General features: G+C 43.5%; 1 protein-coding gene across 1 annotated transcript in view; it reads right to left on the bottom strand.

Moving 5' to 3' along the window:
- Positions 1-5945: 5945 nt before the first annotated feature.
- The window catches only part of adgrl1a (adhesion G protein-coupled receptor L1a), a 107751-nt gene continuing 99072 nt past the window's right edge, over positions 5946-14624 (bottom strand). The window contains exons 18-25 of the mRNA XM_061712924.1: positions 14358-14424; positions 14088-14179; positions 13799-13967; positions 13442-13597; positions 11796-11892; positions 9055-9177; positions 7642-7659; positions 5946-7550 (exon numbers count right to left, since the gene is read on the bottom strand). Of these exons, the coding sequence (XP_061568908.1) occupies positions 6637-7550; positions 7642-7659; positions 9055-9177; positions 11796-11892; positions 13442-13597; positions 13799-13967; positions 14088-14179; positions 14358-14424 (1636 nt within the window). The 3' untranslated portion in view covers positions 5946-6636. The remainder of the gene's footprint in view (positions 7551-7641; positions 7660-9054; positions 9178-11795; positions 11893-13441; positions 13598-13798; positions 13968-14087; positions 14180-14357; positions 14425-14624) is intronic.

Here is a 14624-nt window from a genome sequence, read left to right on the forward strand (position 1 = left end):
CTTAGTCTACAATGGCGAGCAAATGATATTGCAATGAGAAACCAGTAATCTATACTCATACTGCAGTTATTAAGAGATTACATCAGGGATCACACCACACGCTATGATTAATTAACCTTGACTGATGCTTTAGAAAGACAAACACAGCACGGCAAATTATACCTAGTGGTCTTCATGTACTTATAGATGTACAAATATGAGATAAAAGTGTCATAATACTACCAACTCGCTGTAAAGCCGTGTTAAAGACTGGCATATCCCTCCCTTTAGATGTCCAATACATTCTTTACTTAATTTCTGTCACAAAAGTGTCGATTATTTTGTCTCTAGAATTGACAGCTTGCTTTTCACTCGACCACTTTGCAGAGCACGCACGCACACACCATTTGACTAAATCAACCCAACCATGAGGTCAGATCTGCATATGCCTCCTGTGTGGCTCAAATAGGAGATGAGTCAAGAAGGAACTGCGATACTTGGCTCCGTGCCCGACCTCCCATGGTACCCAAATGAACAGCACAATACAGTCGTGACCAGCTAGAACGGCCATGAATAAAACATGACGATCGCATTAGTGGTTAAAGATATCTTTTCATTTTCAGTGCGAACTGCGAGGTAGACGTATCGAAGTCAGTATGCATACATAAATGGAGAAGATTAAAAAAAATATTCCGAGTGATATTACCCTTTTATCACAGTGTCACATACACAACTACGCGAGCAATTTTGTTTACATCAGTAAACACACACAGACACACACACATCCTGTAGGACATGCCCATAGAAACCTTTAAACATGACCCGACTATTTTTCAAATAGTTTTTTTTTATTAGTATGTGCTGATACAAGGTCGCTCTGACCTGTAATGATGAAAACACTCACAGAAATCCATCCCCTTTGGCCCAGACTGCTGTCAAAGCAATGACTGTGAGTTAAAAGAAAAGACAAATGTGCATCATTCCCATAAGAAAACAAGGACATAAACAAAGTGTTTACCTCAGTTTACAAATTTATCATTGGTACATGATAAATGATCAGTTTCATTTAAAAAAAAAAAAAAGCAAGAGAAAAGGCGCTATATATAGAATCCTACTGGAACAAGGTCAGTGCTCATACTTCCTACCATTAAACCTGCTAGTACCCAAACACTTATTTTATTTTTTTGACAAGTTTAGGCATTTTAGGGATGTCTAATACTGACCAGGTTCTACTGTGTTAAAGTAATACATGTCTGGGCCCACAGCTTCAAATCAGTCCACCCTTCAGAGTTGACTGATTCAGTTTAAGAAGCCGACCATTCTGACTGAATACAGGCTAAATAACAGAGCGCCTAACTAACACAGAATCAGCTATTCAGTCCCGTCACAGCCAGCTATGCTGTGAAGACAGACGTCAACCGGATGGGGCTGGATCCTACTGGTCTGATCATGGATCACTACAGCCACGGACAGGCTCATGTAGGCACATTTCATCTTCTTCACACTCAGACAGTCCATACAGTGCAAAGAGAAAAAAGGAAATAAATAAAACACGTGACTATTCAACCAGCTGCTGCATGATAAGGATGGATTTTATATTATAAACACCAGATCGATACATGTTTCTCCATTTCAGTGTATAAAACTACTAGACCTGTTGGAGGAGGGGTATCTTATATCTGTCAGTGTGTTAAAAGATATGTTTGCTTTGATTTTGGACCTCCGAAACTCTTGCAGAGCCCAAAGCTACCCTGAAGCCAACGTATGCATCAAAGCTGACCTTTGTCCTAAAATGATGGCACAGCTCCATGGATACTGTGAGATCAAAGTCTTCATCACATCCCCACACACATATAGCAGATACTGTATATATATATATATATATATATATATATATATATATATATATATATATATATATATATATATATATATATATATATATATATATATATTTGGAACAACATTAAAGGTATATGGTAGTCATGTTGACATGTTAAGAGAAGTCAGTAACAAAATAGTACTATAATATTGTTGAGTTTACTTTTCAAAATTCGCTTTAGAAATACCCTGTCACATTTACAGGTAGCTTTGGAAATCATACTTAAAACTTGCTGATGCTGAAGTGGGTTTGATTTCACATTCTGTTCACCTACTGATCTGACACCTTAGCACCAGTCGCATCATCTTCCATCATGTACTGGATAACGTAGCTTGGCCGTTTATACCATAAACATCGAAAGCAACAACAGAAAAAGTAGCATATCCATCTTTGGCTGTTTTTGTTTGCTGATGTTGCCACTTAAAGGAGCTGTATGTAAGAGCAATAATAAAACGAATCATAAAATGACCCTGATATGTCAACAGACATTTAAAAATCATGTTCATTTCAAATACTTATGTCACTGACAACAGCACTCAAGCCAGGATATTCCAGTTTAAAAAGAGGAGTTGCAGCCCTCAACTGATATTGATGTTTTCATTTTTTGTTTTGGCCTGAAGCTCCACCCTCCACCTATCTCCCAATCACCAAGTCAGTATTGTTTCTGAAGCTCCACCCTCCACCTATCTACCAATCACCAAGTCAGTATTGTTTCTGAAGCTCCACCCTCCACCTATCTACCAATCACCAAGTCAGTATTGTTTCGGCATCCGGGTTGCCAGCTCGGCTCTAATTATGGCAGCCATGGCAGCCTACGTTCCTGCTGCATTCTGCAGCCTACCTGGCAACCTCTGGTCGGGGGGAGGAGGGGGAGGGGACACGCCGCTCAACAGTATTTTGAAAGTGACTGCAGTACCAGTTTTGGCCATTTATTACAGACGGCTCCTTTAAGCCTCTGACCCCTGCCAAACCACCCTACAACATATTCAGAACTGTCTGTGTTTGAAAGGGGTTTGCTACGAGCATATTATCCCTGCGGGGAGCGCTTTCTAATGATAGACTGGCCAGTCCCGCAGCCGCATGAGTGGAACAGCATCGTGCCAAAGGGCGGGCATCCTACCTTTCAAACAACTTAAGCTCTGATTGCACACACACTAGGCACGACACAGGCATGGAAAGAGAGCCTTGTTAAACATTTGTAAATCAAGACCGGAAACAAACAAAAAAAAAAAAAAAAAGAGAGCAAGTTGGTTGCAGTAAATTAGCATCCACAGAGTTATTATTGTAATCAGAGGTTTGGAGGGCTTTGAATGGCGGTGAAACTCCCACCGTGTGAGACTCCGTCCGACAGCGTGGGCTGCAGACCTTTTACAGTATAATCACTATCATTTACCGCCGTGCCCACCACATTGTTTATTGAGATATTAATCTGGGATAAACAACAGTTTTGACAAAACAAATTAACACTCTCAAAGAAGAGCTGCGCTAATGGAGTCCATTGAGATTGATATTAAAATGAGAATGAGTTTAAGGGGAAGAGAAAAGACACGGATCTGGGAGGCGCTTGAATAAAGAGAAAAAGGCCCAAGGTGACGCACATTTCACCTCTCGTGGGGAATATCTGTATAAACAGTGTTTCCTCCCTGGTGCGAGTCTGCTGAGCTCCAGAGATCAGCGTCAGCATGTTGTGTCAAATACAGTGAATGAAGGATGGAGTTAATGATGATGGTGATGAGAAGAATGAGGATAAAGATAATGATGGCCGTCTTGTGTTTCCCATTAACCCTGGAGTGATTTGTGTTATCCTCAGCCCTGCATGCTAAAATACATTCAATTGTCCTCAGTTAACCTGTGAGGGCTGCCTCTTTTACAGCGCTCCAGCACTGAGCCGTGAGATCCACGCTCCACTAGTCCAGCGCTGTAGCAGACCAGAATACATGTGCGCATTTATCTTTTCATTTGTTAACAGACAGGTCCCAAGTTCAGCTATAAATCCAAGTCATGTACTACCAAAAATGGACATTTCCCCTATGGCTCAGGAGATGAAACCAGGGCCTCCGAAGCCTCATTGCACTCGCAGAACAGACAATAATACTTAAAATAACACAAACAAAATAAAAATAAAAAAGGCAACAAACCTTGTAATCCCTCTTCTTTATTTGTCTTCAACCCTCTCCCTTTCGGCACAACTAAAAACCGTCCTCCCAGTTCTCTCAGAGGCCAAATGTTGTGTCCAAACATTGCACGCTTTTGCTTTCCACATGTGTATGAGGATATGTCATAGAAAAAAATAATAATAGCATGAATAAATATTACAAACAAACATAAATAAGTCACAGCTATAAATAAAGCATCAAAGAAGGCAAAGTTTCTTTTTTTTTCTTTCTTTTTGTTTCCAAAGGTCAGACAGATATCAGCTGTATGAAGAGACCTTTATTAGCTCTTTTGACAGCTGGTTTTGCTTGCATAAGGTGGCATATTGGAAACTTGTTCCTCCCCGATCAGTCAACCCTGCTTGCCATTTTCATTGTACAGCGTTGCCTCCCGTCTCCCGAGGCTCGTCTGATTGCTCCTGTGCCCCCGGCACCTGGACAGAGTGCTGAGAACAGCTTCCATTTGAGGCGGAAAAAAGGTAATGGCCGCTTTTCTGAGATGAACATCCCTCCTTGTGTGATGTGTTCATTCAAGTTATGTCACGGAAAAAAAGAAAAAGTGCACACACAAAAGTCTCACACTCACAAATCAGGCACAGCAGACACAACCAAGCCCACATTCATACAAACGTGCATACAAACACATGCACACAGAAAAAAATAAAGACTCGTCACATTAGGCTCTTGAATAATGCTGAAACAGCAAAATGCAATATTCTCTGATAGCAAAACAAGTGTCATCAATATACATGCTAAAACCCCTGTTGTTTAAAGTATGTAACCTGGTTATATCTTCCAAATAATACAAGAGCAAACCAAATAACTTGATGGACGCTGTTGATCTACCACAAAGCTTTATCGTGCTTGTGAGCCACAGAATGACATTTGACAACATCTAGCTCCCTCTTTGCCCGCACCAGCCGTTTCTCTGCGTTCAGAAGTTCAACCCGAGGAAATAGCAAAGGTCACACATAGCAACATGTAACAGATTTTATCACATAAAATTGTGCCGGTGCTATTTTTTTTTCTTTTCCTGTTGTTGTTCCATTTTTTTTCCCATTTGTATAAATAAAACCTCCTGTACATCTTAATCTCTCTCACTCCTCTGCCTTCCTCTTTTCATTGGATCACTGAAGAAGTTTGATGAATTAAACAACTTTGCAAAAAAGAAAAAAAAGAAAGGAGCGAGAGAGATTAAGCAACAGGGGGGGGAGAGATAGTGTTTCATTCAGGTCATAAATTCCAAAACATTTTATTGTCTTCTTTTATCACGTTTTGTTGTTGTACAAGAAGTCATTTTTCATACAGGAGTGTTTATTACGTTTTGTTGCTTTTGATCATCTGGTGTCTCTATTTACACTGTAGGAATAAAGTGTGGTTCTTATGTACACGGTTTTATCAATTGGTCAGCCTGTGCGTCTGTGACTCTCACAGTCCTGTTTGTCACAACAGCACACAGGAGTCAAGTTCATTTCAACCGCCTAGGCTCTAACAGCAGTGTACAAGGAGAAGGGGGGGAGGCGACACCGGTCCACACTTGCAGCCCCAGGGTGTAGACTCAGTCAACAAATTGAATACTCTCTTTAAACAATAGCAAGGCAGTCGTTTAACTTTTCAAATGCCTAAAGCAAACAGTTACAGAGAACATTGAAAAGTGCAGCCCCGTCTTCTGGGGGCCGGCTCTCTCCACGCTCTGGACAGGTGGTGCAGCGCACTCCGCAGTCTCTGTCTCCACCTCTACTCCGCCTGCGCGCAGTCATCAATTCACAGCAAGTGAATTTGAAGGCAACTACAAAGAATGGGCTCCCGGCGCCTGCTCAGACCAAAAAGCTCTCGCTCCTTTTTACTTAGATTTTGAAATGTCGTCACTTTTGATGTACAGAAACGAGCACTTCTGGATGAGTATGCGTGCGTGTGCATGTGTGTGTGTGTGGGTGTGTGCGTGTGTGTGTGTGTGTGTGTGTGTGTGTGTGTGTGTGTGTATATATATTTGCCTTATGAATGTTCTAGTTTCTGTTCTGGCTCAATAAAATATATTTTTGGCAACCTTTGTGTGAGATATTTTTTTTTCAAAAGTAATAATAGTGTCCTATATTTCTTCCCTCCATTGCTAACTAAACCTATCAAATGATGACTTGAGATAGACCAGCGGATAAAGGGAAATGGAGCAAAATATAAAATATCCCCAACTCTGGAGGAGGGTTTGAAGAGAAAATACATTTAAAAAAAAAAGAAAACTTTAACAAAGTTTCAAAGTTTTGAAATATCCAAAGGTAAAGGGGGTGGGGATTGGTACATTCAGAGTGCTGGACTTGGCCTTGGGGTACCAAAGGAAAGGAGGATGGTTAGGCAGAGCTGATGAACGCTCTGTTTCAGGAAAACCCCCCATCACTCAGTCCCAGAGGACAAAAGGAAAGGTTTGACGATAAAGGCTGCGTCTGCAGAGTCAACCTCGAACACCCCCAGAAGGCCAATTTGTTTGCTCATACGTTAGTTAAATAAAAGTCACGAGAAAGAAAGGCAACCAAATGAGCAGAAAGTCGAGACACACAAGAATGAGGCGGGCTCAGAGGAGGCTCAAGCCATCACGTTAGTCCCCCAGCTTCCTCTTTCCGGCTCCAGTCACAGGCTGGTGACCAGCTGCATCTGTCCGTCTCCCTCGTGTTGGACGGGCTCCGGAGCCTGGTGTCCGTCCCCGCTGGGCCTCCGGGGCGGGGCTTGGAAGAAGGTCTGCATGGTGGCCCCGCGGGAGCACAGGGCGGGCCTCCCGGAGCTGTAGTACAGCTCCTCGGGGGGCTGGGCCGAACGGGGCACCACCTCCAGGGGCTCGGGGCTGCTGTCGGGGTAGGGAGAGTCTCGTAGGTTGGTTATGCTGGTGTACAGGGAGTCGTGAGCAGGGGAGTCCGCCACCCTGTTTGCTCCCTGCCCACTACCGCTCTGGCCGCTGTGGCCGCTGTGGCCGAGGCTCTCCGTGAGGTCGGCCGTGTAACTCTCAGATTCCTCCGGATCGCTCTGGTAGAGGACGGACTGGGCACGCTGCAAAAGCAGGGGCTCCTCCAGAGCTTTGTAAAGCAGCTCCACGTCCTGCGGTGTTCGCTGCCGTCCCTCTCTGAGAAACTCCTCGTCTTCGTCCATGCTCATAGACGGCTCCGGGCCGGCCACGGTCGTCCCCCGACCGGCCCCGCTGTGAGGGTGTCCCCTGGCAAGGCTGCTGTACGCCCTGTCCTCCACCTCTCCTGAACTTACTCCTCCAACGCCACCTCGCAGGTTGTTGTGGACGAGCTCTGAGATGATCATCTTCTCGAAGGCCGCAGCGTCAGAGAGGTTTCGTCGGATGGCCCCGCCTCCCAGGGTCTCTGAGCTGCGGTGGTTGAACATGGGTGGGGGAGTTTCTCCACCTCCACCACCTAGGAAATCACAGCTGCCTCCTCCTCCACCCGACGGGCCAGTGCGCATGGAATAGCTGTTGTTGAAGTTACCGTTCAGGGGAAGCGTTTCCATCCCACAGGGGTCACGGGGCTTAGACAGTGTACTCTCTAAACGCAAAACAGACAGTTTTTGTATTATTTTCATTTGGCAAAAAAATGGAAAATGTCAGAAGGAAACGAAAACGTCAATTGAACTTACTTGGATCACGGAAAGTTCCTGCACATCCTAGAGAAAGGCATGTTGAGTGAATAAAATAAGAGACAGGGTATCAAAATAATTCAAACGAAAATACTTCCGTCCATCATGACCCATTTTGCCATCAATCTTTCATTCAAGCCAACTCTTAATACCACGCCCCAACATATGCAGTGTCACACTTACGCAGATTTATGCCGGCTAAACCAAGCCAACTTTTAAAGAGCATCTAGATTCCAGAAAAAAACCCATCCAGGATATTAATTTACTGCTGCCAGTGAAATATGAATGAATACATAATTCACATAAATCTTTCCACAGAAGCAGCGGTGTTTATTTTATAAATGTCCTTGTGCACAATAAAGATGTTGTGGGTTTTCATCTTTGCAAAAGAAAAAAACACAGCTGCTAAGAAAGTGAGAAGTGTGTTAATTGTTAAATTTTAATGTGTGGTTTGACTTTAATCAACGCTCTTCTTTGGTGGCAGTGTGGGTAATTAGACATTCTAATGAAGTGTTCTGCCTGTCCTCGACCATTCCTTGCTAAAAATTACCCAGCTGCCAGGCCCCTGGCCATCAGGCTTGACGTATGTGCAGAGAAGCTTTAAAATATTTAACAGAAATGCCGCCTTAAATTTCAGTCCTCAGACCCTGCGGGTGCAAAGTCAGCCCAGAACCAGCACCGCACAATCAAAGCGCTCATTTAACACTGTAAATTCCCACTATAAAGAAGCATTCAACAGACGTAATTAAATCTGCAGATGAAGGTATTCCAAACAGAGCAGCTCTTACAATGGGCACACACCTGACTGACCTACATCCAGATGGTCCGTCCCTCGCCACAGAGCTGTCTGATCCCTGTCTATGGCCGTCATGATCTAAGCCAACTATTTTTGGTGCTCAGGAACGGGAAAAGCCTCCTGGAGGCTTCTGGCAGTCACAGCTGTAGCTAAACTTCTAATCAATTTGCGGCTGTTCTCATGAAGATTCAAGATCTGACCAGATGGCCGGTTAGGCTGAATGCACCGTTTGGCTCAGTTCTGCTCAGTCTCCTGAATCCATCTGACAGCTACATAGTCTGGGAAAATAAAATAAAATGAAAATAAAAACAAAAAACAAACATGCACACACACACACACACACACACACACACACACACACACACACACACACACACACACACACACATGCATACACTCAGCTGTACTGCGTGTGCACATCCCATGTCAAACTACTGACAGAGGAACAGAGACAAGAACAGCAAGCTGAGTTCATATTGCACACGCACGCACGCCCGCCCGCCCGCCCGCACGCCCGCACGCACGCACGCACGCACGCACGCACGCACGCACGCACGCACGCCCGCACGCACGCACGCACGCACGCACGCACGCGTGTGGTGTCTGTGAGGACTAACCGGTAGAGTTGAAGACGCCTGGCGAGGGTGGGGTGAAGCTCTCAGCCAGCAGGGTGTTGTAAGGAGAGGTGCCGGTGCGAGTCTGTAAAACCGGGTTCGTCAGGAGGTGGTTGCCCATGGTTGCTGCAAGACACAAAGAATTTAAAGAATGCACAAGACCATAAACATGATCATAAATTTGGCACTCAAACGCATGCAAAGTAAGCACAGAAATAAAACACATAATAGGTGTAACATTGTGGAGTGCGCACTGCCATAGCATCGGAAATCATAAATATATTTATTGTTTATACAGATGGGGTTATTTTAGTTATGCCATTTCTTTATGGAGTAATGTATTTCACAGTGTTCCCCTCAGTGTTTATGCCTGCTGATTGTAACCTTTGAGCAAAAATACAATTGCAGGGGAAGGGTACAGTTTGAAGCATTGCTATTCTTCTTTTTTTCCCTCCCTTTGGTTTCTTACAATGTAGTCAGACGGGGGAGAACGGTAATGCATGCCATTATGTAGGCTCAGGGAGCAGTCGTGGAAACACAGTTAATTTCACAGTGAAATGTGAATGCCACTACAAGACAAATATAATTCAAAGAAATGGCACACTGAGAATGTTGTATAATGCCCATGTATGGCTCTGGCCTGAGGCAACTCGCACAGAAATGCCATGAAATTAAAAATAGGACAGCATGACGGAGAGTCGTCCAAGGCAAAGTGCAACCTTCAGGTCCCCCGCCGCCCGTTCATCACAGCAAGGGAGCAGAGAATTTGAAAACAGTAAAATATGCACTCGCATACAGCAATTAATTTGTCATTTCCCCTCCTCTTACACTTCATCTGTCCATCTTTCTGGCACGCCACACAAGCCCATCTTCGTTTGTTCTCTGGCTTGTGTTGCCGTCTTGACTCCACCACATTTTCTCAGTTCCTCATGCCAGGATTTTTTTTCAAACACCACCAAATTAGTTGGGATTAGCTGTCTGTGTGTATCTCCCGGGAATATCTTGTAGGAAATTAAAGAAACTAGCTCTAAGTGTAGAGAAAAAGTAGTGCAAGAGGAAGCAGAGGGGGGCTTTGCGTGCGTTTGTGTGTGTATCAAGCCTGTGTGTGTGCGGCACTCCTTTTCCTCTGGACAGATTACTATTGTCAGGAAGAGAGTGTAGTTCATAAAGAAGTGAAGTGGGTGAATCAAAGAGATCTTAGATGGCAGGGATAACACACTACTGCTCCTCCACATTCTGCAGTTTTAATTATTTCTCCATGATAGTACTTTACTCTGCACTGCATCTCTTTGTGTACTCCCCCTTTGCCTTTCACTTCCTGCCAAACTTTTCTCAGTCGCACTGAAAATAAAGGCTTTGTGTTTGACAGCACACCATGAAGTGATCTATATAGTGCGCCTCCTCAAAGCCTGCTGATTGCTCTATCGTGTTGAGAACCCCCAGACCCCCCCCCACCCCAAACACACACACACACACACACACACACACAAACAGAGGCGTACATGCACACCTCTCACCCATCCTGCTCGCTGACAGCACACCTCTTCCTCACCCCTGCCTTGCTCCTGTCTCTCCTCTCAATTAGAATAATTACCCCCTGTTCGCTCACACACTAATCAGTTCATTAAAAACAAAATGGATGAAATTAGCATAGAGAGTGACGGCTGATTTAGCAACCGCCTCGGTGCCATGATCAGCAGCCCCTCCCCCCACTAAAAACCCAATCTGGAACCTGAGCCAACCTTGATCGTCTCAGTGTCACTGATTGCACGGCAGCAACACCACCAGTTGCTAAGGTTGGGACAATCAGCGGCACATACATTTTTCATGTCCTTATGCTCTTAAATCATAGGGCACGGCTCGTACAGAGCTTTTGTGAGAAACATGCACGTCCATGACTTATTGCTCAGGAAAATTTGGAAGAGAGAATATGTTATTTAAACTGGAAAAACAGAGCAGGAGTGAAAAAGACTGTCATCTGACCTATTTAGCCTTATGATGCTGCTTATTTGCATGAATGCGTTCTTCCTGTTTTTTTGTTTTTTTATGTTGATCACGAAGTAAAATGAATACACAGATGACAAATTGCTCTCTCATCTTTCGATGACCAAACTTTAATGAGAACTGGCTACAGAGCTGTTTCTACTGGCAACGGAAAGTTGGAAAATAATTATACTCTCAATGTTGCCAGCAGCTTGACTGGATTTTTCTTTTCTTTTTTTTTTTCTGATCACGCTTCAGTTTTGCCAAGTTACAGATAAGCTCAGTGAAGACATTTATTTACATACACCTACAACTGCACACATGTTAGGATGATGTGCCTGCCGTACGCCAGATATTTCAGCTTTTTTTTAAAAAGTGCTTTTACCGAAGAACGGCGGCTCTTTTTTTGCAAACTGAAACACACCATCCAGCAGCCGGCCTTCAACCATTCAAGTTTGTTCAGTTTAAACTGCTGCAGCCACAGACTGCTGTTTGCAGGTTGAACTAATAGCAACAAGGAAAACTGCATCAGTTATTAACCTTTCAGTAACATATCAGGATTATGACCACACGTTTCATCATTCTCTATAATGTAAGGTGCACATTTAATGCTGAGTTACAATATTCTGCCTTGTATTGAAGTATTTTACCTTTTCTGTTCAGATGTAGAAGTGCTCATGAGCATGTTGTGTGCCTGAGAGCATTTAAGCCTGAATAATTCAATGGAGGTGAAACAAAGCAGCGATAATGGGATGTCTCACCACGGTTAAGTGTCGGTGTGCTGTTGATGTCTCCTGCCATGAAGGAAGACTCCGTCTGCTTTCGAACCGTGTCATTCCACATCCGACGGATCCGACTCTGGAGGAATGAGCAGAGTGCTGTGAGTGGCAGCGTGTAAAAAGTTAAATATAGAAACGCGGTGGGTAGTTTTTTGCAACTCAGTGGGGCAGCTATAATCAAAAATGCGGGGCTCATTTTAATCTGCAAATAGACAAACACGGCACACAAAGAGACCGAGGTGTCGTGTCAAGTGGCACAAACCTTCTGTTCTTGTCGGCTGTGAGACACGACTGCACTAGTCGTGCAATTTTTACATGTTTTGACACTGTGAGGAAGCTGATTTGTTGATTGTGAGGACCCTTTGGCAATGAGTCTATACCACTGCGTTTATGCCAGAATGTATAGTACTTCCATATGACTTTTATGATTCTGGAGTCTATACACAGACTGGATACAGAAGTGACTCATCTACACACAGTACTCGACTTGTAAAAAAAAATCAGGGGGGATGGTGGATTTTATCATATTGGGACAGATAATTTGTGCTGATTAAAGTAAAAAAGTAAAAAAAAGAGTAAAGAAATCTTATTACACTTAAAACAAGACTCGTCACTGGAAAAAACAACAATTTTCACCTGTTTCAAGTAGATTTTCACTTGAAATAAGTAGAAAAATCTGCCAATGGAACAAGATTTTTTTGCTTGTAATGCAAAGATAAATCTTGTCCCACTGGCAGATTTTTCTACTTATTTAAAGTGAAAATTTACTTGAAACAAGTGAAAATTGTCAAAAAGGTTATTTTTCTGGTGATGACTCTAAATGTTGAAATAGCAGTAAAACTACATTCATTGATGAAATGACATAAGGGATGGAAAGGGGAGGTGGCAGTTTTACAGGGGGGATGATTTTAACCGTTTTTATTTCAGGGGGGATGCCATCCCCCCTCATCCCCCCTCAACTCGAGTACTGTCTACACAGCTACGAATGTATCTGGCAACACTATGTGGAAAACTGAGAGCTAAACTTTCCGTAGAAATCAGAGAATGCTTTCTGTTTGGAGACCAGATCTTCATTCTGTAAATCATGATGTAAGACACTTCAGCTCTGCTGTGTCACTGAAAACAGATGTATTATGTCACTAGAGCTCAATTTGTTGCACTTATCACCTGACTGTGAGCTGACAGGGAAACTTAATGATTAGAAATTAAGTGCTCTGGAAAATGATCTGTGTGTCACCGGGACTGATTAGTAATCAAAGTCATTGTGTTTGTCAGAATAATGGATGACGTTTTCACTGGGGGAGGATGTAGATGAGCTTCAAAAGGTAGGAAATTTCCCCTCACTTTCAAAAGGTATTCATTTTGTTTTGACTTCCTCTCTATGCCTGTTTCTAAAAGAGTCACATATCCAGAGAGTCATTGGATTCAGCAAATTGATTTTTCATTTCATTCCCCTGAAACGAGTTGATAAGTACAAGTAAAATCATCTTGGCACACAGGCAGATTTACTTCTCATTTGTTGTAAGAAAAAAACAATTGGAAGCTCGGCAATGATGTTTGAGTGTGTGTGCGTCTGAGCCGGGTTAGTGTGTCTCGTGCGCTCGCGTGCGGCTCCGTCCTGTCTGCACCTGTCTGTGGGCCGCTGCGTGGCGGGCTTGGCTGCCGCTGTAGTAGCGGTTGTTGGCACGCAGGCCTGAGTTCTTCAGAGAGCCATGGGAGCTGCTGGTGGATGTACGGCTGCAGCAGTAGGAATGACGCAGACATTTACTGTACTCCTTATGGACCTGGAAAAAAAAAAAAAAAAGGCAGACAGGTTTAAAAAGTCTTCCATAAATAGGAACAGTTTCAGGAGGCTGAGCAGAGCTTTTCATCGCATAAGCTGCAGAAAATGGACCTGAAACATGTATGCTGAATATCTGTTGGACTTTCACCTTTTCTTAATGTACTCAATTAGTCATAATTTATTAGTAGACTTTTATTCTTACCTTTTTCTGCAGGGCGCAGTGGAAGATAAAGATGAACATCCCCTGGAAGGCGTTGAAGGTGGTGAACAGATAGGCCATGATGACCGTGTTCTCATTGATGAAGAGAAGACCAAAAGCCCATGTTAGCCCGAGTAAGAACAGCAGGGCAGTAGCACCCAGAGCCCATGACCTGATTAAAAAGTGGACAAAGAAACATTAAATAAGGACCTGATACAGGGAATTACTCTGGCAGCGCGGTTTATTCCATGTAATTAAAAAGTGAGACGGCCACTGAATAACTCAAACTTACTTTATGTTATCCAAGCGACTGGAGTCGGGCTTAAGTGCTGAAGAATTGCGGATCATCTTGTGCAGAGTGATCATGAGGAAAATGAGGTTGAGCTAAGGACGGAAGACATAAAGGAGTAAATAAACGAGCGCAGAGATTTACAGTCTCGACTAAAAAGAATGACTTTGTATTAATAACCTCAAGAGAAGCACACTGCTAAAACATTTTTGGCTTGAGTGAGTGATATGAAAATCAATGGGGAATAACACTGTTTAACAGCAAAGCTAATACCATAATAACAAATGAAACAGGTCCGATGAAGCTCCAGATGAAGTAGTTATCCACTCGCAGCCAGCATCTGGAATGGCACAGGGGAGAGAAGAGAGTTTCACGCAACAAAGCCCATGAACAAACACACACACACACAATGAGCTACATGCACATACATGCACACACACCCGCAGGCATGCGCACAACACTTCCCTGTCTCAACGGATTATCTTATGAATGCTAATCATCAGGCTTTGGCTAAGTGTGTTCAGAAAAACCAGTCTGTAG

The sequence above is a fragment of the Cololabis saira genome, chromosome 21 (genome assembly GCF_033807715.1).
Source record: "Cololabis saira isolate AMF1-May2022 chromosome 21, fColSai1.1, whole genome shotgun sequence".
Lineage (NCBI taxonomy): Eukaryota > Metazoa > Chordata > Actinopteri > Beloniformes > Belonidae > Cololabis > Cololabis saira.